Consider the following 25,024-nt stretch of genomic DNA (forward strand, 5'->3'; position numbering starts at 1 on the left):
GGCACGGCTTCCATGCACGACCCCATACGCAGGGCTCGCAGATGCTGAACACTGAGAAAATGAGGCCTGTGCGTGCTACTGTCACCTTGCAGGGCAGGTCTCATTCTAACCTCTCCCATGTGTCCCATGCTGTGTGTAGGCGGACAGGGGACGGAGAGGACGCACCAGGAGTGGCGATGCTGTCGTCTGCCAGGAGCCCTGCTGGGCTTTCACTTGCATCCTCCCACTGGGTCCCCACAAGGACGCGCTGGGGGAGAGGGTCACCCACACGCTACTTTACGTAGTGCCAAGTCAGGCTGGAAGCACAGAGGGAGAGGAGGCATCCTGAAGCCTTCTGAAGCCTCCTCCAGGCTCAGCCTCTCCAAACAAGAGTGAAGGAAACACACACGGAGTCCTGCGGGGTGTGGGTCACCATCCTACAAACCACACGGGTCCGTTTCTCACCAGTATCAGACGAAGAGCTGAATTTTGAACAGAAAATGTCAAAAAATAAACACTGTTAAAAGCCCGGCAGGAAGGATGCTCCATGACCATTTCACACTCAGGCACACCAGAGAGGACAGTCCACAGATGGCCAAAGCACACACTGAAGCCTGTCAGGGCCCGGCCTGCAGGGGCCCGCCAGAGGCCAGGGGCCTTCCCTCGTTTCACTGCGCTCCTCCCGGGGCTCTACAGGGCACCAGTAAGGACGCAGCAACACACCTGGGGTCCAAGCTCCCCCCACCCCCACCTGGGACTTTTCTTTGCCTTGAGGCTCACGAGGTTTCTGAAGCCGGCAGCACTGACCAGGGCAACGTAACAACTCGCTGGGCCAGGAAGTGGAGGGGAGGGCATGGGAAGGTGACGAGGGCCGGAGGCTGGGAAGTGCAGGGCCCAGGAGCCTGTCCACACCTGCCCACGTCCCGAAGTCAGAAACCCAGGTAGAGGGGAGAGAGCACATTCCACACCGTTCCCAAAAGTTTGAAAGTTCAAAGGAGACACAAAACAGCTGCTCCAAGACAAGTGCTTCCCTTTCCCTGCTCCGAGGGTTCCCGTTCGGATCCCTGTCTGCCTCCCCTGGCTTCGTCACCTCCTCAAGGGTGGAAGCAGACCGGCAGCCCTGTGAGGCCAGGCCACCAGTACAGTTTCGAAGGGCAACGCCTTCCAGCCCAGAAAAGAGCAGACAGTGTGCCTGTTCCACACGCCACCACGCAAACGCCCGACTGGCTTCGGCTGATGCTACTCAGCCTCCCGCAGCATCAGCCAGTGGCTCAGCCTTTCTAGGGACTACAGACATGGTCCTTCCAGAAACACCTGTCCTGGGCCTACACAGTAAGTCTGAGCCACTACTCACCAACAAGGCTCCTTTCTACTGACCAGGTCAAGGGCTCTCCCATCACAGACCTTTCCCCTTCTGAGCTATAAATGAAACACGTGGTGGTGGCCTTCCTCATCACTCTGAGTAAGCTGGTGGCTGGCGGCGAGTTCTAGACCGACTTATTTCTCGATACCAAAAAGCTGCCATAAGCCCAGCGGCCCGCCACGGGCAGGACCATGAGGGACACCTCCCTCCTCTGACCACAGGCAAACCTCCACAGTCCAAGGGCTGCTCTGACTTCCTGCTCCTCTGCTCAGTCCCGCCCGCCCCAAACGGTGGCCTGCTAGAAGCATTCCGTGTAGCAAACCAAGACGGGGCACCCCACCCTTCCAGACACACGGCAGGCAGTCCTAGCAGGCTCCTCCTCTAGGCAGAGATGGCAGTAAGTGGACAGACCCCGAGTGGTACACGTCAGCCACAGAGGCAGCCAAGGAGAAAAGAAGGAGCATCACCAAGAGCAGGACTGCACCGGCTCCTATTCAGGTAGGTTAAAACGGGGAACTCCTGGCTGGGCTGCTTCGGAACCTACTCTTCAACCCTCCACGCAGCCTCTGAGCAGAAACCTCACAGGCCAATGGTGGGGGCAGGGTAGGACCCGCAGTAGGCCCCCAGGCAGGGCCCAGAGCAGCAGCACCCAGGAGGCAGGCTTAGTTGTGGGCTGCAGTCTTTAACCCTAGGAGGACCGCAGAGATGCCATCATGGCGTTCTAAAGGGGACAGATGTAACCAAACCTGCTGATGGGGGAGATTCTCCTACTGGCCACTCTGGGAGAGGCCCAAGGGCCAGCAACAGTGTGTGCAAGGACCGCTGGCCGCTGGAGCAATCTCTGCGAGCAGTGCCGTGCTGCGTGAGGGTAAAGAGATCTGATCAAAGACTAGATGGGGGAGACAGACAAGGAGGAGGAAAGATCTGCACACTGTGCTAGTGTGTGCTGCGCAGGGGCACGCAGATGGAGGCCAGGGTTCAGAGGCAGGATCAAGAGACGGGCATCTTCCAGGCCAACTACTACCTCAGGTCCTAGCAAAGAACCTCATATTTGGTGGGCTTATTTATTAATAAAAGCACCAGCACGGGCACCTGGGTGGCTCACTCAGTTAAGCATCTGCCTTCGGCTCAGGTCCAAATCCCAGAGTCCTGGGATCAAGCCCCATTCTGGTTCCCTGCTCAGCGGGGAGCCTGCTTCTCCCTCTCCCTCTACTCCTCCTCCCCAATCCCACACCTGGTGTGTGTTTCTCTCCCTCTCTCAAGTAAATAAGTAAATAAATAAATAATGTATGTATTGAAGATTTCTAGAAACCTAAGGGTGAGGAAACATTTTCCAGGACCTAAGTAATTTGCAGAAGGGCATGATGCCACCACTGCCAACAGCTCATGGAAGAAGCAAGACTTGGGGCCGTCTGGACCCCAAAATGCTCTACCAGTGAAGACCACATGTCCTCCTATTTTCCTAGTGCTAAGACACAGAGTCAGTTCCAGAAACATGACAGCCTGGAAACCTGCATGCCTCACCCCACCCCCCAACCAAGGAACTCGGGTATGATGCTATACATCGAGAAATCGCTCTAGACCACCCTTTCTTGGACAGTTTGCCAAGTAAGGACTGGAGAAAGAGAAGCAAGAGGAGAATGGCTCCTACCTGGGGCTGAAATGCACACTGGGGCTTCAGGGAATTTAAGAATGTAACACTTCTAACCCAAACCAGGTGAAACAAATTGCAGGACATGAAGCTCTTAGGATGCATCTCACTTGCTTTAAAGTAGTATCAACTTAACCATATTCCAACCTGAATGAACAGACTTATAACAAAAAAGAATTACTTTAAGTAATCTCAACACCTAACAATCCCTGGATTAGTAGAACTCTAATATTTGTTAAAAAAAAAAAAAAAAAATCCTAGTATCCTGGAAAATCCTTATGCAGCTCTTAAATCAGCATACGAATTGCAAAGAAAGTTTATGATTTAAGTCTTAAAATAACGACATAATATCTATATACAAAGGCTTTGTTTCTAGATGCTCAGAAAAGCACAGGAAGGCCAAAGGGCTGGGCAGGGAGCATTCCCACCTGAGCAGCCTCACCTGGGACTGTTTCAACCAACACTCCCACACCCACGTTTTGTTTTTTTAAAGAGTCCCTGTCATGTGTAACTGCACTAAACTTAAGTAGAACTTCGAATCCCCTCTAGGCCAACGTGGAAATATTTTAAATAAAAATAGCATCTTCCAAAGAATACGTGGTACAAATGTTTTTGTCTTCTTTGAAGACAATCAACTACTTTTTCAAAACTAGAAAAATGCTTTTTATGTTAATTTCTGCATAAAATTGAATCATAACACACACACCCTCATCCAAAAAAATTACTTCTAAATTCACTGTTGGTTAAATTGTATCACTAATTAAAAAAAAAAAAAAAGACAATGAATCATCTTCCAAAAAGATTTTTCTCAAAAAAAAGTTATTATTTAACGAGTATCTGCCTTCAACTCGATTCCAGTTCCCGGCAATACTAAAACCGTCTGCAGCTGACATAAAGCTGCACACCCATCTGCGCCCCACTTTGACACGGGGTCCCCAACAGGTCTGGGGAGAGGGAAGAAGGTGAAGGGCCCCAGACCCCCTTCCAGGGGCCCAAGGCGGGCGCGGCGGCCGCCGTCCTCCGCGGTCGGTCCGGGGATCGCAGCCGCAGCCCGCCGCTCCTCTGCACCAGCGTCTACTGCGCAGCGCAAGGAGAAGCCTTCCGGCGCGGTCGCCGCCGGCGCCCCCCGCGCGCCCCGCACTCACCCCTGGATGCCGGGGCTGTACGCGCGGCTCTTCCACGGCGTGCCGGGCCGCGGCGCCTGGGGCCCGGGGCCGCCCCCTCCGCTGAGCGCGGCCGCGCGGCTGCCCGACAGCAGGTAGTTGAGGCCGTAGGTGCTGGCCTTGTTCTCGCGTTTCCGGCGGCCCGGGTGGAACTGGTGCTGCGGCGGGGAGCCGGCGGGCGCGGGGCCGCGCGGCCCGGGGTGCCCGTTGGCCGCGCCGGGGGCGCTCGGCGGGCCGTCGGCGAAGTGGAAGAAGGCGCCGCCGCGGCCGCCGCCCGCCCGGCCGAGCGAGGCGCTGCTCGAGGACGACGACGAGCAGCCGGGGCTCTCGGTGCCCGACTCGGCGTTGGACGAGGACGACGACGACGACGACAGCGACGGCGACTTGTGCAGGCGCCGGGCGCCCTCGGCCGCGGGCCCGAGCGCCGTCAGCAGCGCGGGGGGCAGCGCGGCGGGGCCGGGCGCGGGCGGCGGGGGCGACGCGGCGGGCAGCGCGGGCCCCGCCAGGCCGCCGCCGCCGCCGCCGCCGCCGCCCAGCCCCGCCGTCCCCGCCGCGGCCGCCGTGTCCAGCGCGGGCGAGTTGAGGCAGAAGTAGGACGCGAAGCCCGACCCGCCGCGGCCCACGCCCTGCGAGGTCTCCCAGATCTGCATCCACAGGGCATTGGCCGGCCCCTTCTGCTCGGGCTGGATCCAGGCCACGCGCGGATCCATCCACGCGCCGCCCCGCGGGCCCGCGCGCCCGCCCGCCCCGCCGCGGCCCCGCCCCCGCCGCGCCCCGAGCCCCGGCCGCGCCGCGCACGGACGGACGGACGGACGGACCGGCCGCGGGCGGACGGGCTGACGGGCGCGCGGGCCTGCGCCCGCGGCTCCGGCCGGCTCGCGGCAGCGGCGGCGGCTCCCGTCGGGGTCCCGGCGCGGGGCGGGCCCGGGGCAGGCCGAGGCGGGCGGCTCGGGCCTGTCGGGCTCCCTTCACGCGGCGCGGGGCGGGCGCGGGGGCCGCGGCGGCGGCGGCGTTCCACTCGGGCCGGGGGGAGAGGCCATCGGAGAGGGGCGGGCGGCCGGGCCGAGGGGGCGGGCCCAGGCGCCGCGCGGCCCGGGACCCGCGGGAGGGCCGCCGCCGTGCGCCGGGCCCTCGGTCACGCTCGCGCCGCTCGCTCCGTGCTCCTGCAGCGGTGGTGGCGGCGGCGAAAAGACACTCTCGGCGGCGACAGGGCGCGGGGGAAGGAGGGGGCGCCGCCGCCTCCGCTCCAATGAGGGGCGGGGAGGGAGCGGGGCGGGGAGGAAGCGCGGCCTCCCTCGCCGGGGCCGGGACGTCCGTGCGCACGCGCGGCCGATTTCAAATCCTCACTAGACACCGCCGCCTTGGTTACCGCGCCTGCGCACTGGGACGCTCCCCCTTGCGGGTGAGGAGGGCACCGCGTCGGAAGGAGACGCGACTGGGAGGGGCTGAAGGGGCGGCGGCGGCGTGGGTCTTTCTAGACTAGACTTGGCTGCAGTGTGGCGCGCAAGAAGTGAGGGGGCTGCTACGCCGCCTTCGCCGCGACTTCCTCCGCCAGCCCCACCTCCCGCCATCGCTAGCAGGCCGAGGCCTGGAGACATGCGCGCTGGGGCCGGGGTCCCGGCAGCCGCCCGGTCGCACTGCGCGTGCGCAGAGATGAGACGCCGCCGCCGCCGCCGCCGCCGCCGCAGCTGCGTGGATGTTTCCGCGCCGCCCGGCAAGGCCGGAGGTCCGGCCCCAGGCCTGGCCCGGGGACCGCCGGCTCGCGGTGCCAGTGAGCCGAGGCAGCACGGACCACTGTCCGGCCGCTCTCCCAGGAGAAGGACAAAAGTGCCCCCAGGCTTCCCGCCGTCCACCCTCCGGGGTCCGTGCGCAGCCGGTAGCGCTGCGGTCACTCGTGCCCGCCCACGTGCTCGCCGGCGTCCTCCGGGAGCCGCGGTCACAAGCCAGCGGCCCGGGCGGCGCTTCCCGCTAAGCCGCCGCCCTGGACGGAGCGGACCCTCCTGGGAGGATCTCCTCGTAGGCATTTTTGTTTCCTTTTAGAAATGATTTCCTATTGCCTAGAATGAAGTTAAAACTTTTTGCAGTTAGCTCACTGGCGTGACTCCCCAGGCAGGCTTGGCAGTGCTGCCTATCAGGGCAGCGGCCCACGTGCTTGGGTGTCTGGGCTCGCAGCTGGCACAGTGGTGGCCGGATTCCACAGAGACCCTGTCCGCGGGGCGAGTCCCCTGTGTCCAGAGGATGCCTCAAGCCCGGTTTGACCGTGCTGTCTTTAGGACTCTGCCGCTAACCACACCTACTGTGGAGTGCAGAGCAAATGCCAGAGTGCCATTATATAAGCCTGCGTGTGCCCCATGAGCCCAGCCGGTGTGGTGGACACCGTGGCCCCTCTGGAGCGCAGGCCTGTCCTGGTCCCCACCCAGCGGATGCATTCCCTGGCCAGGCAACTTTGAGGAAGCTCAGCGCTTGGGCCGGTATTCCTCTTAAACATTGAGAGAAGCCCTCTCTAACCTGCTCTTCTGAGTACACGTTACTCAGCGCTTGACACTTCAGGACATCTTAACAACGTGAAAATCCATGTATTGCCTGCTAAGGCTTCTTGGCAAATGCTAACCGAACTATAAATGACTTTTTGCTTCAGGCGTCTGTACAATACAGACGTGGAAATTACGACCAAGGATTAGAACTTGTGCATTAAATAAATTGGGAGATCACACACAAGCCAGACAGCAGTTGTTCTGGATCTTCTTGCTTCCAGTGCCTAGGGCCAAAATCCCTGGGGTCATCACAGTCTCCCCTCCCCATAACCAACAGATTCTCTTGTGTCTACCTGCAAGAAACATCCAAAATTCAACAACTACCCCTCACTCCCTCCATCTACTCACCTACAGCCCTTTAAGGCCACCACTATTTCTAGCATATTTTGAAACAGTGCCTCCTAGCTAGTTTGTCACTTTCCAATCTTGTTCTCTTTGGCATTTTCTCCACAGAGCAGCTTGTGAGTGATCCTTAAAAAAAAAAAAAAAAAAAAAAAAAAGGTCAGATTATGTCAGTCTCCCGCTCGAAACTCTCCAGTGGCTTCCTTTCTCAAACTCAGGCTTATTATGACCTACAAGTTCCTACATTGGCTGGTCCTTCTCTCCTTTTCTCCAACTTCATCTTCCAGCTCATCCCCTAATCCAGCCTGTTCCAGCCAGAAGCATAGCAGGCACAGATGTGCCTCAGGGCCTTTGCACTTGCTGTTCTCTCTCCCCTTGGATGCTACATACCCCCATGGGTCCCACCTTACCCACTCTCACACCTTAGGGACGACATTGCTCGATCTGAACTACAAACCCAACCCTCAACACTCCCTGCTTCCATTCCTTGCTTTATGTTTCTCTTAGCATTTATCTCCATTGGTTTCCTAGGGCTACAAACTAGGTGACTCACAACAGCAGAAATGTATTCTCTTACTGTTCTAGAGGCTCAGTGCCTGAAATCAAGGTGTTGGCAGGGCCATGCTCTCTCTCTGAGGTCTCCAGGGCAGGTAGGTTTGTAGGTGCCTCACTTCATTCTCTGCCTCCATCACTGCATGGAGCTTTCCCAATGTCTGTGTCTCCTCTTGTCACAGGGATGCCATTCGTACTGCATTAGGGTTCACCCTAATGAATTCGTGTTACCTTGATTCCATCTGCAGAGGCCCTATTTGCAAATAAGGCTAACATTCTATTGATATCCAGGGTTAGGACTTGAAGTTCATTTGGTGAGGGGGCGGGGGCACAATTCAATCCACTATGCCATCTCGTGAATTTTATTTACCTTATTTATCATCTGTGTCCTCTCATCCAGTTAGGATCTAAGTTACACAAGGAGGGGGCTTTTTATCTGTGCTTTTCCCTGCTGTGTGTGAGCTTGAGAACTGTGATTGGCACATGGCGGGTCCTGGATGGCTACTGGTGAAATGACCAACAGTCGGCTGACCAACTCAATAGGAATGAAAGCCTTGCCTGGCTTCAGGATCTAGCCACAGATTGCTCTACTTCTTTACAACATTTTAAGTTGTTTTTTCCTATGGCTTCCTGCTCTATCTTTGCAATTTGTCTCTAGCTAATCCCTCTAGCTTTGATTCATCAGCCATAGTTAATTTCTTATAATTAGAAACAAGGTTTCATGCTGTATGTATTTGATCATAAGTTCTTATGTAAATTAGAAGCAATATGTTTCTTTCTGCAAAACAAGAAGGAATACTAAGTCATATGTAGTCCCTGTTGCAGTCCCTGTGGCTCTGGGCAGAGGAAGCCTTTCTCACTGCTTATCAGTTTTCACAGATAAGCCCAGATTTTTCCTTCCGTGGCCAAAACCAACTCCTCTCTCTTCTCATGCTGTTTTCATGAACAAATCGTTTCTGGAACTCTGACTACCATGGACTTCCCGTGCCAGAATCGGATATGCTGGTTAAAACGCAGACAGCGAGGGCTCACCGGACCTGAAACTTATTCAGAGTGAGGTCCAGGAATCTGCATTTTAAGTAAATTCCCTGGGCAATTTTAAGCCTAATTCAGGGTTCCCAAACTCAATTGCTCACAGGAACTGAATAGGTTATGTAAGTAACTGAAAAAAATCAAGGTGTATGTGCATCGGTCAGCTACTACTGGGTAACAAACCATCCCCAAACACAGTGGTTCAAAGGAAGTGTTTATTATTGCTCACAGATCAATTAAGTCTACAGATCAACTGTGTGGTTCTGCTGATCTGGGTCAGACACAGCGGATCTCGGCTTACAAGTCACTTCAGGCTCCACTCAGCTGACAGGAGAGCTGAGGCTGGCTGGTCTAGAGTGGCCACACTCACGTGACGGGCAGCTGGCTGGCTGGCAGCTGGAACACCAGGGTTGATGGGCCCATGTGTCTCTCCTTTTCCAGCAGGGGAGCCCCAGCTTATTCTCAGGGTGGCTGAGCAGGGTTTCAAGAAAGCAAGAGACATGCCTGAAGTAAGACCTGGCATGTCTTTATTTCCTCAGCATAATCCTCAGCATTCTGTGAATCCAAGTAAATGACAGGGCCTTGATAAGATTCGAGAGGGGGAGAAATAGCCTCCATGTCCTGACAGAAGAAGCTGCAGTCACATTGTCAGGGGCGCGGGACACTGGGAGGAGAATCATGGGGACCCCAGTGGGACCTGAAGGAGGAGTGGTGGGGACCGTAGGATCCAGGAGAGCACCTGCCTGGTGTACGGGAGTGGAAAGGCACTCCTCCACAGGTGGTCAGCAACGTCAAGTCTCCCGAGAACCTGGACAGGTAGACGTGAGCCTGAATCCTCCCAGTTTGAGATGTCAACCTCTAGGCAGATGCTGCTGGCTGCCCACACAAGTCCTTTGTCCCCACCGCCCCTTTCTTCTCAGGGTGGCAGAGCCCTGGTCCTGCCCAGGAATCTGCATGGCAGGTATGCAGAAAGGTTGCCCCCGGTGCCATCTTTCTGTATGCCAGTGCCAACATAAGCATAGTACACACCCCCATTCTAGAGGAGGGGGCCGCCAGAACACTCCTGGGAAAGTCTTCCAGGTGAGGAAGAAGAGATCTACCAGAGGACACTCTCCACATCACCAGTGGACACAGTTCTCTCTGTGTAGGATGCCTGGCACCACCATAGCCACCTTGAGACCAGAAGAGAGATGGGACTGGTGCCCTGGGAACCAGGATGAATGTGGCGGCCCCAAGCGCCCGCCGTACTACACCATAGCCCCCAGTCCAGCCCCACCCTGGTTGCTTCGTGTTCTGGGCAGGTCACACTGTCATTTGCTACAGAAAGCACCCAGGATAGCAAGTATCAGAAAAATGCTAAAGTGCCATGGAGGGTGGCCTGTAAGTCTCTGTGAGTAATGCGTAGCTTGTGGGTAATCTCTGGTCACCAGAAGACAAATAATACGATGGGGCGGGGTGAGTGGTGCCCGTCCTGAAGAAAGGTTTCGTTCAGAGAGGTGGGTTCCCGCCTGCAAGGGTGAACCCTGAGCCCTTTGAAAGTTTTAGGCGCCAGTGCCACTCATTAAAGGAAACCTTGGGAGTGAGTTTCTCTGCAAAACTACCTTCCTCCTATCCTTAATTATGGAAAGTACCAAACTTGCATAACACTGGGGAGACTACATATACCGAACCCCTTCAATAGCTATCAGCTCAAGGTCAGACTTGCTCACCAATGTCCTCACCTGATTTCTCCTCGTTATTTCAAAGCAAATCCCTGGTAACACATCTTTTCATCCATAAATGACACAGTATGCATTAGTGAGTTATAGCATATGTTTTGAAACGTAACTACTATATGACCACATCTAAGTAGCAGTAACAATGTCTTCCTTCATATCATCAAATATCTGATCCATATTATCTTTGATTATCTTCTAAAATTTTTTACTGGTGGTTTTGTCAAAAACAAAAGGTCCTTATAATGATTTAGATCTTCTCATGCTTTTAATCTGTGGCTTCTCTGTCATCTTTTGGGGGGCAGGTTGTGAGGGGGCATCTATTGTTGAAGAACATGGTTCATTCATCCCACAGTCTAGATTTGCCAATTATATCTCCCTACCCTTCAAATGCCGCAGGATCCCAGGACGGCCCCTCTCACAGCATTCAAGAAGCAGACTCAGGGTCTCTGCTTTCCAGGTGGGGATTCTGAGGCTGGCCCGCCACCAAAGGCCCATAGGGATGAGCAGTGTTGGGGGCTTAGCATAGCAAGTCCTACAAATTAAACCCCATAAAAAATTAACTTTGGTATGTCACATGGACTATGACCTAATGGGACATGGAAAAATTGAGAAAATGGTCTGTAGGGAATCTAGATCTAGGGGGTCCAGAAATTACACTTGGGCTCTTTTTGCCCAAGAAAGCACTCCCTGACCCTGATAAGTATACAAGGTCCTTCACCAGAAGGTGAGCTCTGTGAAAGGAAACAGATCCCAAAAGACCCCACCTGGGGAAAAAAAAAAAAAAGGAGGGGGGCAGCTAAGTGAGGAGGCGGATCAGTTCATTAGCACTGCAATATTTGTGCTGCTGTGTATAGGTGGATCAAATCCCCATGTTGTATACCTTAAACATACACAATTTGTATTAATATAAATGAAATGACATTAAAAAAAATTCTTACTTAAGTTAGAGCATATTTAAAAATATTGGTTTGAGAAAGCAAAAAATAGATATTTCAAAGTGCTTCAAATTAACAGTGGATATTAAATAGGTATAAAGTAGAGAATATTCGAAGTCTGTGACCACAGAGAATGGGAAGCCTCAGTTCTGTGTGACGCCACTTTGTGTGGGAAGTTGTGCTTCCTCACAGTGGAAGACAAATGAAGCGGCCTATGCGCCTCCTCCATTTTAAAGGTCTCAGTGATACTCAGGGTTCTCTTCAGATTGTATAAATCTTCCACCTTGTAAATGTCTCGATGGTGAAAAGTAAGGAATAAATTAGTGGTACATATTGGGAGCCACATTAAAAAAAAAAAAAAAAAAGTCCCGCGGAGAAGTAGAAGAGACGTCTTCATTTCTCCCCACAGTGACCTTCCACCTGGCTCCCTTCCCTTCTCCTCAGCGGAGGGTACCTGGAGAGAAACCCCCCCAGGCTGCGATCTGAGCTGGCTCCCCGTCCATGTGCTCATGAGTCAGTCCTCCTAAAGGCACAGAAGACTTCAGGAGGGGCCACACTTCCCCTGTATCTCCTTGTCTTGAACTGGTTTTAAGGCTACCCTTACCAGCAGGAGAGGCTGGGATACTAAGATCCAGAATGATCCAGAATGGCCTAGACCAATCTCAACATACTGCTTGTGCTGGCCATATGGCCATGCTGAAAAAGCCTGGGGGGTCTGTTGGCGGCCCGGAACTAACGACCAGAAACTGCAAGGACTGAAGCAACAGGAATTGCCTCTCTCACGGTTCTGGAGGCCAGAAGACCGAGATCAAGTTGTCAGCGGGCCCAGCTGCCCTCCAGAACCCCCAGGGCAGGGTCCCTCCTGCAGCTCCTGAGGGATCCTGGGGGCTCCTCGTGTCCCTAGGCATGTGGCAGCACTGTTGCACTCATCGCCTCTTGCCCCCATGTGGTCTTGTCCCCTGGACTGTCTCCACCCCTCCCTTCTTGTGAGGCCCCCAGTCATGGGACTGAGGCCCTCCCCAAACCCAGGCTGACTTTATGTCAAGATCCCCGTCCAGTCATATCTGCAAAGACCTTACTGCTGGGTAAGGCCACATTCTGAGGTTCTAGGTGGACATGAACGGCTGGGGGCACTGTTCAACCCAAACAGGGACACAAACAAATGCCAGGAGTTCTTTTCCTCTCGTAATAAGGAAGCGGGAGGTAGAGGGCCTTGGTGTGTGCTCCAGGAGGCCAAAGCTGGCCCAACTGTGACTCTCCCCCTGCCCTAGCCCTCATGCCTGCAATCAGAAAGGGAGAGAGGTTGGAGGAGGGTGGTGTCTGTTGCTTCTGACCCTAACAGAAAAGCAAAAGTATCTAAGAAACCCTCACAACAGACTTCCCCTGTATCTCCTTGTCTTGAACTGGTTTTAAGGCTACCCTTACCTGCAGGAGAGGCTGGGATACTAAGATCCAGAATGATCCAGAATGGCCTAGACCAATCTCAACATACTGCTTGTGCTGGCCATATGGCCATGCTGAAAAAGCCTGGGGGGTCTGTTGGCAAAGGAGAAGCAGCTGGTGGGTACTCAGTAGACCCCAGGTCTGCTACCCTGAACCTGTTCTGAATTGGGTCCCCACAACTTGGCTTCTGAGAGCCAGTTTGGACAAAATCTGGTTTCAGGTCAGCGTTGACTAGGGTGAGCTCATCAAGATAACGTGCCCTCTGAATTCTTGTTACAGTTAGCAGACGTTCCTTCTCTGACATGACCCCAGAGCAGGGCTTCTCGGGTGGGCCCCACTTTGTTTCCGGGGGACATTGGACAATGTCCGGAGATAATTTTATTGTCCTCTCCCAGGGTGTTGGGTAGTTGTTGAGGCCCTGCTCTGTGTCAATGACACAGACAACCAACACTCTCTATGCCAAGCACTCCTAGTACAGTGGTGGTATGTGGTGTGCGGGTCCCTAGGGGGTGGCGGGGGGACACGGAGGCGGTGTGGCCAGACTCATCCCACAAGATGAGGAGCAGTTAAGCCGACAGAGGGAAATAGCAGAGAGATGGAAGGACATTCCAGAAGGAGTCTGGTGAGAGAAGCAGCCATGAAGACATAAATGCCCAGTGCACCCGTGGCCAGGCCCTGTGGGTGGCAACAGAGAGCTGGCACAAAGCTGGCCCATGGACCGCGGACGAAAGCAGGCCTGGGAAGACCACGTGCCACACTGGGGTCCCTCCAAGGCTGCATTTGGCGGTACCATTGTCAGCTGTACACCAAGGAGCAGATAGACTGACTTGGGCTTTAAGAGGCTCGCTCTGCCTTAGCAGCTGGAGTTGGGATGGCTGAAGGCGGGGCAGAGGCGGGGAGGGCAAGGAGAGAGGTAGAAAGGCAGTGATGGGCGCAGCGGTAGCTCTGGAAGGATCACCTAGGAGAAGAGAAATTAGTCAAGTAGCTATGTTTGCTGCAGGACGCACCCTCCAACCTCAGTGCGGTGAATGTGTTTCTTACTCACATCCCAGCCCAGTGTGAGTCTGCGACGGCGCCTGGCTGTGGCAGGGAGGTCCGCTCCATGTGGTCATCCAGGGACCCAGCCCCCCTCCATCCATTCTCCTGGGCCTGGCTGTCCCTCTGCAGCGTGCCTGCCGGAGAGGGAACAGAGAGGATGGGGGATGCTGCAGGAGGCCGGGGGCCAGGCTGCGGTGGCCCACACAGGACTCCGGCCGACGTCCTGGCGTCCTGGCTATCAGAAAGAACTCGGACCTGTGGCCCCGCTGCTGAGGAGGAGTCTCAGAAGTGCAGTTGAGCTGAGCTCAGAGCAGAAAGGAAACGGGTCTGGCCAACAAACAGTACTGACTCTGCCACAGAATGTTTCAGAGGTAAAATCATCCTCAGGCCCCATAATTAATCCCATATGGAGGAGGGGAGAGCTTCCAGGTTCCCACCAAGGAGCCTGGGGTGGACGTTTTGGTGGTGCGCACAATAGCTACTGCCTTAGCAAGGGACACAGTGGGTCTGTGTGTGTCATCCTCCGTCCCACACACCTGCAGCGAATCGCCCCGCGGCTGCCAGGCCCCTCTCCTGCTGAGGTCCATGACAGCCTTGTCTGAACCTCACTGCCATGGCCGGAAGTCTGGCTGAACAGGGAGGCCATTCTGGGTGCATGAGTCCGATGGTCTGGCTTATGAAGTTTGCTGAAATGTCCCTGTTTTTGGACTTGAAGCAGGGCGTCCAGTCCATTTCCAAACTCAGATCTGTTGAGTTGGTTAGGAACAGGGAGTGCGGAACCAGTTTTCTTTGCAATGGCTCTGCCGTTTCCTGACTGTGAGGTCTCGGGTGAGCTGATTAGCCTCAGTGGCCTCAGTCTGCTCATCTGCTGAACAGGGACAAGAGTTGTAACTTTCAGACTGTGTGACGATGAGAAGGATCAGCGCCCGTGAAATGCTTGCCAGAGTGACCCGTGCGTTGTACCTGCCCACTGTGTGCTCATGCTGCCATCGTTCTGAGGTTCTTAGAGAAGCTGGAATTTCTTTTGCAATTTTGTCCCTTGCGGTCTGTTCTCTAATTAGGGGAAGACGCGGCCGAGGGAGCACTGCTGCCTGCTTTCCGATCTTGGGCACACTCCAACTTCCCCGCTGATGCAAGGGAGCCGCTCTAATGACGTCATTAATTTTTTTATTTCTCTGACTGCTCTCGTTCCCCAGCTGAACTTTGGGGTGAGTGTTTTGTTCTGTTGTGCAAACTTGGGGTTGGGTTGGCTGGAGGCATCTCTCTTTGCAATCGTTGCTAAACCTTCACCGGAGTCCGAAGCTTCTGTACCGGACATTAAGCAAACAGAGGTAAGAGGACAGGACTCACAGGCACCTGACTCCTCCGTCACAGGCCGGGGGAGGGGTGGAGACCTGCATGGCTCCGAGGCGAGCCATCCAAATGGGATCTACGATTTATGATTTACGTTCTCTAACAGATCCATCTGTGTGTATGTGAAGAGGTACCTAGGCTGGGGGAGGGGGAAGTCAAGGCACCAGCTCCAGGGGAAGAGACATAGTGGTACCAGGCTGGTGGGGGCTGCGGGGACCCAGAGGCAGATTCATTACAGAGTCTGAAGATGGAGCACCAGGGCCAACTGGGGAGTGAGGCAAAGGGCGGGGTCCCAGTCTGGTGGCTGGAGCCATGGACCAAAACTTCTCCCCAGAGGAGCACCTAGGGCCGGTTGTGCAAGAAGCGTTCCCTTTGGAAACGTCAGGTCTGAGGAGATGTCCAGGAAGCAGGGGGTACACAAGTCCTGCATTTAGGAGAGAAGCCTGTCACTTGTCTTCGCGGATTAGGGGCATGGGTCTAAACCTGTTTGAACTTCCGAGTAGAGTAAGATGCGAGCTGTTATTTTTCAAGGTCCTATTCAATAAAATATTTGGGTAATTACTATACTCAGGAAACTGGCTCAAATCCACCAAGACCTAAAAATAGCGAGTTTTTGGACCCGTGAATTCTTTTCTCATGACAGCGAGGCCTCCGGGACCCAGCCAGGCACAGGGGGAGGCGCGGCCCCCCTTACAGGCGCAGTTGGAGGACGGACGGGGCAGAGAGCTTTCCGTCGAATTCTGTGAGGCCAGAAAAACAGATGGAGGCGACGCCTGGGCTCTCTGCAGCAATCGGCAATGGGCTGTGTGCTGAGAACAAGGGCTCATCCTACTGCCTCCTTCCTTCTGAATGTGGGCACCAGGGGACCGGGACCAGAGGCTCGCCCCCACCGCTGCAAAGTGGGGCTGGGCCCCGCAGACTGAAGGTGATTCTGAGGGAGAGGGGGAGGGGAGGCGGACTGTGAGGGGCAGGGGGAGAGGGAGAAGGAGGGGCGTGGGAGGGGGAGGGAAGGAGTGTGGGGGGAGGGGAGGGGCTGTGCGGGGGAGGGAGGGGGAGGGGGAGGGGGAGGGGGCGGAAGCGCGGTCTTCCGCAGGCCGCAGGCCGTAACCACCCGGGCGCACCCGGGCGGACGCGCCCCCTGCAGGCTCCGGGTGCGGCGCGAGGCTGCGCCCCGGTCGGCGCGGGCCGCTGCGATGCGCCTCCCCAGACCGCGCGCGGGCGGTGAAAAGGTGCGGCTCCGGGGGGCGCAGTCGGAAGTCCTGAGGTCGCAGAACACAGCCCCGGAGACGCTCCTCCGCCCTCGTCCCTTCGCTGGTTTCCTCGAATCGGAGACTTTCGCTCCGGACTCACCTCCCCGCGGTCGGAGCCCTCGGCCGGCGCAGCCCCAGGCCGGCGGGCGGGAGGCGCTGGGGGCCCGGGCGTGACTCCCGGGGAGCCATCCGCACCCTCCGCGCCGGGCCGGCGGGACTCACCCGGACGGAGCCGTCCCGGGACCCCCGCCCGCGTAGCCCCTCGGAAGACCCGGACAAGGCCCGCCGTGTCACGGCCCAGCGCCCGGACCGGGGCCGGGGCGGAGGCGGCGGGGGACCCGCACACGTCGGGAGGCTCCGCTCCGCCGCCCCGGAGCCCCCAGGAAGGCGCGAGACGCGGGTTTCGACCCCGGGGGGGCAGCGGCGGCCCTTCCCGAGCGGGCGCAGCGTCAGGCGGGGACACCGCGACCTCAGCGCCACCGCGACGCGGGGGCCCCCCCGGGAGACGCGCGGCTCGGACGCTCTTCCTCTCCGGCTCGGTCCGGCGGCGCTTCTAGGACTCGCTGCCGTCGTTTCGCGGCGGCGCGGGTGCCCCGCGCCCTGACCCCGTCGGGGGCGCTGCCTTCCCGCCGCTCGCGGGAGACACAGAAAGGGCCGCTCCCCAGCATCTTCTTTGCGGAACGCCCGGAGCCCACGGAACGGGCCGGCCCGGCGCGGGCGTTTCCCGAGTCCGAGCTCGGACGGAGACCAGCGGCGAGCGGTCGCGGCCGGCACCGTGCGCGCCGGCCGGTCTCGGGCGCGCGCCGGAGGGTCTCGGGCGCGCGGCGGCCGGTCTCGGGTGCGCGCCGGAGGGTCTCGGGTGCGCGCCGGCCGGTCTCGGGCGCGCGCCGGCCGGTCTCGGGCGCGCGGCGGCCGGTCTCGGGTGCGCGCCGGAGGGTCTCGGGTGCGCGCCGGCCGCTCGGCTGGCGAGCGCGTGAGAGGCGGGAAGGTTGACGTTCAAACTGGGACACCTGGAGACTCAGTCTCCTGAGGTCCGAGACGTGACACGTGATTTTATGGGAGGAAAAACATATGGTAAATTGGGCTGGAAATATTTTCTACTTCTGTGCCCCCCCCAGGATAATTTGAGACAAAACCAGGTATACTATTTTCAACTACTGGGTCGTGAAACATGAAACGACAGTTTGATGGGTCAGTATAATAATTTAAGAATGATGACAGAGGGCACTGTCATCACTGGCTCGGCCGCGGAGCGTGCAACGTGACGTCAGGGTCGTGAATTCGAGCCCCATGTTGGGTGTACAAATTCCTTAAAAATAAATAAATATGGAATAAAATGTAGTGCAAACTTTAAGAATAATGATCAGCTAAAGCAAAGAGAAGAGCTATTTATAGAATACTTTTTTTGTGAGTCATTCTTAGCATTTCCTCCCCCAGTCAAATACCCTTATTTCCACCATCTGCCTTTATATCCTACATTTAAAACTTTAATGCATTTTGAATTGATTTTCCTGTAAAATGTGACATAGGAAATCTAATTATTTTTTTCAAATGATCATTCAGTCCAATTACTATTTCTCTGTTGAGATTATGCTATACTAAATTCTTACAAACACTTGTGTGTTTCGAAAGTTATTTATTTATTTATTTATTTCTCTGATCATTAATGGTCTATTCATTCCTTGACCAGAAAAATACAATTTTAATTATTAGATTGTAAATTGATCTGTTTAGTGTCTGGTAAGCGGGGGGGTTCCCACCTCCAAAATTGAATGTTTTTGTACAAGAAACAAGTTACCACGTGTATTCCAATAAATGTGTTGTCCTAGGTAAATCTTAGAATAATTTTTTCAAGGTTAAGAAAAACCATAATTCTATAGATTCAAATGCATTAACTATTACATTTTTAGATTTTATGAATTAGTTCTATTAAATTGTATTAAATATATATAAAAATTAATATGTCTTCCCACCCAGAAGGATATTTTATCACTTTACTTACTCAGAAATGTGTGTCTCTAAGTTTTGTTAGTGACTGTTATTAGTTATTCGTGACTTCACAGAGACTCTGCGCATTCTCTTCTAAGTTTATTGGTGGTATCTTTATTTTTTTTTACTAAAAATACAGAGATGATTTTTTAAAACTTTCCTTGTTACTGCTGCTGTGTCAGAAAGATACTGATTTCTGTATGTTGGATTGCTAACCAGCCACTCCATTTGAGTTTGTTATTAACTAAAGCAGTTTTAAGAAGTTGATTTCCTTGGGCTCCTCAGATAGACGATCAAACTGTCTGTAAAGACAGATGATACTGCTTCCTGGTTTTCAGTATGCAGCTTCATGTTTTTCTCATCTTATTTCATTGTCTAAAATTTCAAATCAGTGATGAACGGTACTAGTGATTGCAGGTGTTTTTTGTATTCTTGATTTTAAGGGGAGTGCCCATATTTTTAAATTGCTAAATATACTTTCATTGGTGGTTTACAGTAGGTTCTACAATAGGTTCTTGTAATAGATTACAAGAAAAATTTTTATTTTAAGATTTTATTTATTTGACAGACAGAGATCACAAGTAGGCAGAGAAGCCCACAGAGGGAAGGAGGAAAGCAGGCTCCCTGCTGAGCAGAGAGCCCTGTGTGGGGCTCCATTCCAGGACCCTGGGGATCATGACCCAAGCCGAAGGCAGAGGCTTAACCCACTGAGCCACCCAGGTGCCCCAGAAAATTGCATTATATTCCTAGTTCTAGAAGCTTTTTAAAAATTCGGAAGTGAATATTATCAAATACCTTTTTTTTTAAAATACCTTTTTTATATTTATCAAGAAGGCCTATAGTCTTTTCCTCTTCACCTAGTTATACATTCAAGAATTATAAAATGGTTTCATTTATGTTAAATTATTTTTACATTCCAGCAATAAGATATACTTTAGACTGGGGGGATTATTACTAGAATAGACTACTAGACAATATACATTAATATTTATTAAAGGTTTTTGTGAGTCTTATATAGTTGACATAGTGGCATTTGTTCCCTAAAAATTTCATGATAATGACTTGTAAATTTATCTGACCACAACAAAATTCTTGAAGACAGATTTTTGATAACTTCTGAAACTTCACGATCCTTTTCCTGGTTTCCTGTTTATCAAATCCTCTTCAGTTATTTGCATCTTTCTAGCAAAACATCAATGTTTTCAAGTTGATAGCGTGAAACCATGTTTCTATCAATTTCTTTTTGGTATTTCTGAATAGTTTTGCCTTTTGTTTTTAAGTACTGTTTTTTGGTAATTGATTCATTAAAGTTATATGACATTCTGAACTGTACAATCTAACAATATAAAATGACTTCCTGTGCTCTATTCATTCTCTTTGTGCTGTATGTAAGTCAGCATTCTGTCAGAAGAACAGAGCCACTGTTAGTATTATGAGAATAAGAGAATAAGGGACTTATCCTAGGAATTAGAGCTTCCAGGTGTGGGAGGAGCTCAGTGAATGAAGGTCTAGAAAGGGAAAGGGAGGATCAGAGAAGCCATTCACCAGCTCACTGAAGACCCAGAGCTAGTGGACATAAGGGACCTTGCAGGTCTTGCCTCCACAGGTGGGACCACACAGGGCAGCACCCATGGTGAAATCTAGGGAAACTTTTGCCTCAAGGGAGATATTGCCTCTGAGTAACTGTCACCTGTGTAGGACCCACAGGTGTCTGGTGGTGGCCTGGGCACATGGTTGATTAGAAGGGCCAGCAATCAGGAGGATGAGTTGGACCCAGAGTGGGGGAAAGTAAAGATAGTTAGGGTCTACCAGTTGTCTGTGCATTTGTCTGTCACTACAGGTGGCCATCACATCCTTCTATGATTAGTGACTTCTGCTGCTAAGGTTGAGCATTCCGGACTTCCAAGTTTGTGCATTTCTCCTTTCAGGTCTAAACAGAACCATACAGAAAAGGGGGTTCTGGGAAATGTAGTTTCATTAGTCTTCACCTGATTTACATACTACAAACCAATATACATTGAATTATTGTTTGGCATTTATAGCTTATAATTGCTATTTTCGTTTTGATATATTTTCTCAGTATGCTCTGTAGCGTACTTTGATACTTGTTTAAATAGATTTTTTCCTGATTTTAAAATAAAAAGTTATCTAGATAATCACTATAAGAACATTGTGAGAATGTATAACCAATATTAACATGGGAAAAATAAAATGATGGAAATATTTGATTACTTCATAAGTCATAAAGAGAGAAAAAAGGGACATAAAGCAGAGGGATGGAATAAAAGGCAAACAGTGAGATGGTAGATATAAACACAACTCTATCAGTCGTTACATTAAACATAAATAGCCTAGATATTCCACGAAAAAAGATGAAGACTGTGACTCAATAGCTTTTAAAATCCAACTATACACCATTTATAGAAAACAGACTTTAAGCACCAAGGCACAGGTAGGTTGAAAGTAAAAGGATGGAAAGTGATATGCTTGGTAACCAGACCAGAAGAAGTTAATGTAGCTACACTGATGCCAAACCAAGTCAACTTTAAGGCCAGCATGTTACCAGAGATAAACATCTGAGCATGAGAAAGGGGCCAACCCACTAAGAAGATATCACAAATCTTAATCTGTGCATATAATAACAGAGCTTTAAAATACATGTGAAGCAAAATTGACAAGACATAGAGGATAGATGAACTCACAATCATAATGGTAGGTTTTTGTTTTTTCTTTATTTGACAGAGAGAGAGAGAGAGAACACAAGCAGGGGGAGCAGCAGATGGAGAGGGAGAAGCAGGCTCTCTTCTGACCAGGGAGCCTGATGTGGGGTTCAATCCCAGGACCCTGGGATCATGCCCTGAGCCGAAAGCAGATGCTTAACTGACCGAGCCACCCAGGTGCCCCCATAATGGCAGATTTTAACATATTTCAAATGTGTTATAGAATTATTAAAAAGCAAGAAAGTTGAATAATGCAATTAGCAAAAGACTTAATTGACATATATAGAGCACTGCCCTCTAAACCCACAATATGCACATTGTTTGGAATCACACATGAAGCATTTACCAAAACTGATCATGGCTGGGCAACAAAGCCAGCCTCCAAAAACTCTTCCCAGTTTTTGGAGGCTGGCTTTATTAAAATAATAAAGAATATTCTTCCCACAGTGGAAGTAAAGTCGGGGGAGGGGACTAGAAAATCCCCCAACTGTTTAAAAACTAAACTACACAATTCTAAATAACCCATGGGTGAAAGAAGAAATCAGAAAAGACAATGGAGAATATCTGGAAGTAGGTGATAATGAAACTATGACCAATTAAAACCTGTGCTGGAGGGGTGCCTGGGTGGCTTAGAGGGTTAAGCCTCTGCCTTCAGCTCAGGTCTTGATCTCAAGGTCCTGAGATCAAATCGCGCATCGGGCTCTCTGCTCAGCAGGGAGCCTGCTTCCCCCTTTCTCTCTGCTTGCCTCTCTGCCTACTTGTAATCTCTCTCTCTTTCTGTCCAGTAAATAAATAAATAAAATTCTTAAAAAAAAAAAAGAAAAAAAAAAAACACCCTGTGCTGGAAAGCTAAAACTGAGTGTAAGAGAAAAACTCACAGCTTGAAATTATTTCAAAGAAGATGGGCCGAAAGTCAGTCTCTCAAGAAACTAGAAAAAGAATAGCAAATCTAAAATGTGGAAGAAAGAATGAATAAAAACAAGGGCAGAGGTCCACGAAATAGGAAACAAATTCACAATAGAGAAAAGTCAAAAAGCTCCTTCTTTGAAGACCTCAATAAAATTGATCAAGAAAAAGGAAAAAGACTATCCCCAAATCAATAATATAGTATATGTTAACTAACTTGAATTTAAATCAAACCAAGAAATTTAATTAAAAAAAGGAGAAAGAAAGAAATATGTATAACCAATATTAGAAAAGGAAAAAGGGACATAACTATACACTGCGTAGCCACCCATGTCACACGCTCTTGCAAAGATTGAAAAAGAAGGGATGACCCCCCAATCAGATTTGAGGCCAACGAAACATTATACCAAAACCCATCAAGGACATCACAGAAAGGAAAATGGTAGGCTAGTCTTTCTTTTGAAGGCAGATGCAAAAATCCTAGATAAAACATAAGTGAAATTCAACAACATATGAAAATAATAATACATTAGGTCAAATTTGGGTTTATTACAATGTAAGACTGATTTAACACTTAAAAGTCTATGTAATTTACCACATTAACATCAAGAATATAAGAACCATATGATCTAGATAGATCCAGAAAAATAAAACATTTTATGAGATTTAATGCATTTAAAAAAAAAAAAACCAAAACTCTTGAAAACATGGGGTAAAATGGTCCATTTTCAATTTAATACAAAATGTAAACAAAAACTTTAAGTAAACTTCCTAATGATGGACTATTGAAGCTGTCCTCATAGATCAGGAATGAGTCAATGATGCCACACAATTCGCCATTATATTGTAGGTCCTATGTGTGTGTGATAAGGCCAGGGGGAAAAAAGGCAGAAGAATTATAAAGAAAGAAATAAAACTCATTATTTGCCGAAGACATGATTGTGTACCTGGACAAGCCAAAGAGATTTACATAAAGTATTTACATTAGTAAATTTAGAGAGGTTACTGAATATAAAACCAAAACACCCCAAAAATCAATTGTATTTCTCAGTGCAGTAATTAACAAGGAGAACATGAAATTTCAAAAAATGCCTCCTTTACAATAGTATGAAAATCAAATGCCTAGAAATAGATACATTAAAATATGTGCAAGACCTTTAGACGAAAGCTTCAAAGCATCCTTGGGAGAACTAAGTGCTCCGTGCGTGGAGGGCACGTCATCTCCAGGGACTGCAAAACCAGCATTGTAAGGGCGCCAGTTTTCTCAGATTGATCTGTGGGTTGAACCCAATCCTAAGCAAAATTCCAGCGTCGTGAAGCTTGGCAAGCTGATTCCAAAAATGGAAATGCAAAATGCTAAAATAGCCAAGAGGATCTTGAATTAGAACAAAGTTGGCTTCCTTCTGCTCAGACACTTCCTTCAACTTCTAACCTAAGCACATCAGCTTTTTGTAGGCACAATTTATAAAGAGTACATGCTTGTACTTTGTTTTAAGGAACTTTCTGAAAGTTTTCTTTCTTACTCTGGGGTATTACATCATTTATATTTTTTTATTCTGGTTGCTATACTTTTCCCTACTTCTCTTATGTTGGTCTTTGTTCCACTTCTTTGTTGTTTCTTCATTTTCATTTTTTAAATTAAATTTAATTTCATTTTTTCACTAGTGTGGAGAGGTGCTTTACAATATTTTCTGGTCTTTGAAAGTTACATATCCTGGTTTTTAATTCTAACAATGATTGTATTGATCATTCTTAACACAGGTTCACGAGCTAGCCTTTTCTGATTCTCAGGGTGAAGGTTTGAATGTCATTTTTTTTTGTAAAAGATTTTATTTATTTATTTGAGAAAGAGAGAGCACAAGCAGGGGAGGAGCCGAGGGAAGGGGTGAAATAGAACCCCCAACCCGCTACTGAGCGTGGAGCCCCCAACAGCTCGGCTCTATCCCAGGACCCCGAGACCATGACCTAAGCCAAAGTCAGATGCTTAAACCCACTGAGCCACGCAAGCGTCCCTACATGTTACGTTTTGATTTGTCATCTATTGCCGCATCTCCCCAAGCGTCCGAGGACACACACGTGCACGCGCCCTCCCACCCCCCCGTGCTTGCCGTACTATCTTCTAACCACTTTTCCACCTTTTAAGTATAATCTGGCATCTTATATCCACTGTTTTTTACACTCGAACTCCTCCCTTTTATGAATAAATGCATTATTGATGTTCTAAGAGTCCTGCACTCCTCCCAGCCACATGGAGTCTCTTTTCAGGCCCCCACTTTTGCCTCATGTCTTCGCTTAAAGGAGCACATCTTCACCCAACGCACTCCAGTGTTTTGAGCCACCAAAACGTGAGTTTTTATTATACTCGGACAAGGTGTTGTGGGGGTTGTTTTGGCCACTTCCCTTGGTTAAAAGTTCAAGTGGGATAAAGTAAAAATGACATGAAATAATAGGAAGAAAATGTCTGAAAGCATTACATTTTTTTAAAAAGAGAAACATTTTGGAAGAAAAATAATTGGAGGAAACTTGTCCTTCCAGGTATCACACAACAACGTGAGAGTACAGTACTCCAACAGACATAGTAGACTGAACGGCATAGCACATCCCAACAATGCAGTATCCCGTGAATCTCGTGTCTAGTAAATTAATAAGCAAAGTAGTGAACAGCAAAAGAGACCCAGGCAGATGTAGAGTCCAGTGAATGAAAAGATGTGGTATTTCAAACGTCTGAGGAAAAGACGATGTACTGGCTTTTCCTAGGGGAAAAGAAAAGATAATGTGACTTTGAAGCAGAGGGTTCCCAGATTTCATAAACATCGATGCAGGCAGCTCTGTGTTTGGTCCCTGAGAGGTGGGCGCGTTAGAGTCACAGCTGACACTTAGTCGCACCTGTTGTAGTGTAGGTGCGTGTGCAAGACTGCATGTGTGTCTGTGGTGGTGTGAATGTGTGTGTGAGGGAATGCATGGTGTGTGTGTGGAATGAGTGTGTATGAGTGAATGTGTGTGAGTGAATGTGGTATGTGTGTGTGAATGTGGTGTGTCAGTGTGACTGAGTGAAT

General features: G+C 50.9%; 2 protein-coding genes and 1 long non-coding RNA gene across 11 annotated transcripts in view; all 3 read right to left on the minus strand.

Annotated features, from left to right (window-relative positions):
• The window catches only part of TENT4A (terminal nucleotidyltransferase 4A), a 46,259-nt gene extending 41,284 nt beyond the window's left edge, over nt 1–4,975 (minus strand). Inside the window, exon 1 of one of the 2 annotated variants that reach the window (XM_045089144.1) lies at nt 4,139–4,975. In XM_045089144.1, the coding sequence (XP_044945079.1) occupies nt 4,139–4,866 (728 nt within the window). In that variant the 5' untranslated portion in view covers nt 4,867–4,975. The remainder of the gene's footprint in view (nt 1–4,138) is intronic. The other variant, XM_045089135.1, reaches the window with a different exon arrangement.
• Nucleotides 4,976–8,817: 3,842 nt separating this feature from the next.
• LOC106007392 lies at nt 8,818–14,428 on the minus strand. Its single transcript, XR_006609321.1, has 2 exons — nt 13,758–14,428; nt 8,818–13,670 (listed from the first exon to the last, which is right to left on the minus strand). It is a non-coding gene; the product is annotated as an uncharacterized LOC106007392 (long non-coding RNA).
• An 8,069-nt stretch (nt 14,429–22,497) lies between these two features.
• Nucleotides 22,498–25,024, minus strand: part of SRD5A1 (steroid 5 alpha-reductase 1) — a 58,650-nt gene continuing 56,123 nt past the window's right edge. For all 8 annotated transcript variants that reach the window (XR_006609310.1, XR_006609306.1, XR_006609305.1 and 5 more), the window contains one exon: nt 22,498–24,721. The gene's annotated coding sequence lies outside the window, so the exon portion shown is untranslated. The remainder of the gene's footprint in view (nt 24,722–25,024) is intronic.

The sequence above is a fragment of the Mustela putorius genome, unplaced genomic scaffold, assembly GCF_011764305.1.
Source record: "Mustela putorius furo isolate JIRA1106 unplaced genomic scaffold, ASM1176430v1.1 tig00000107_pilon_pilon_pilon, whole genome shotgun sequence".
Lineage (NCBI taxonomy): Eukaryota > Metazoa > Chordata > Mammalia > Carnivora > Mustelidae > Mustela > Mustela putorius.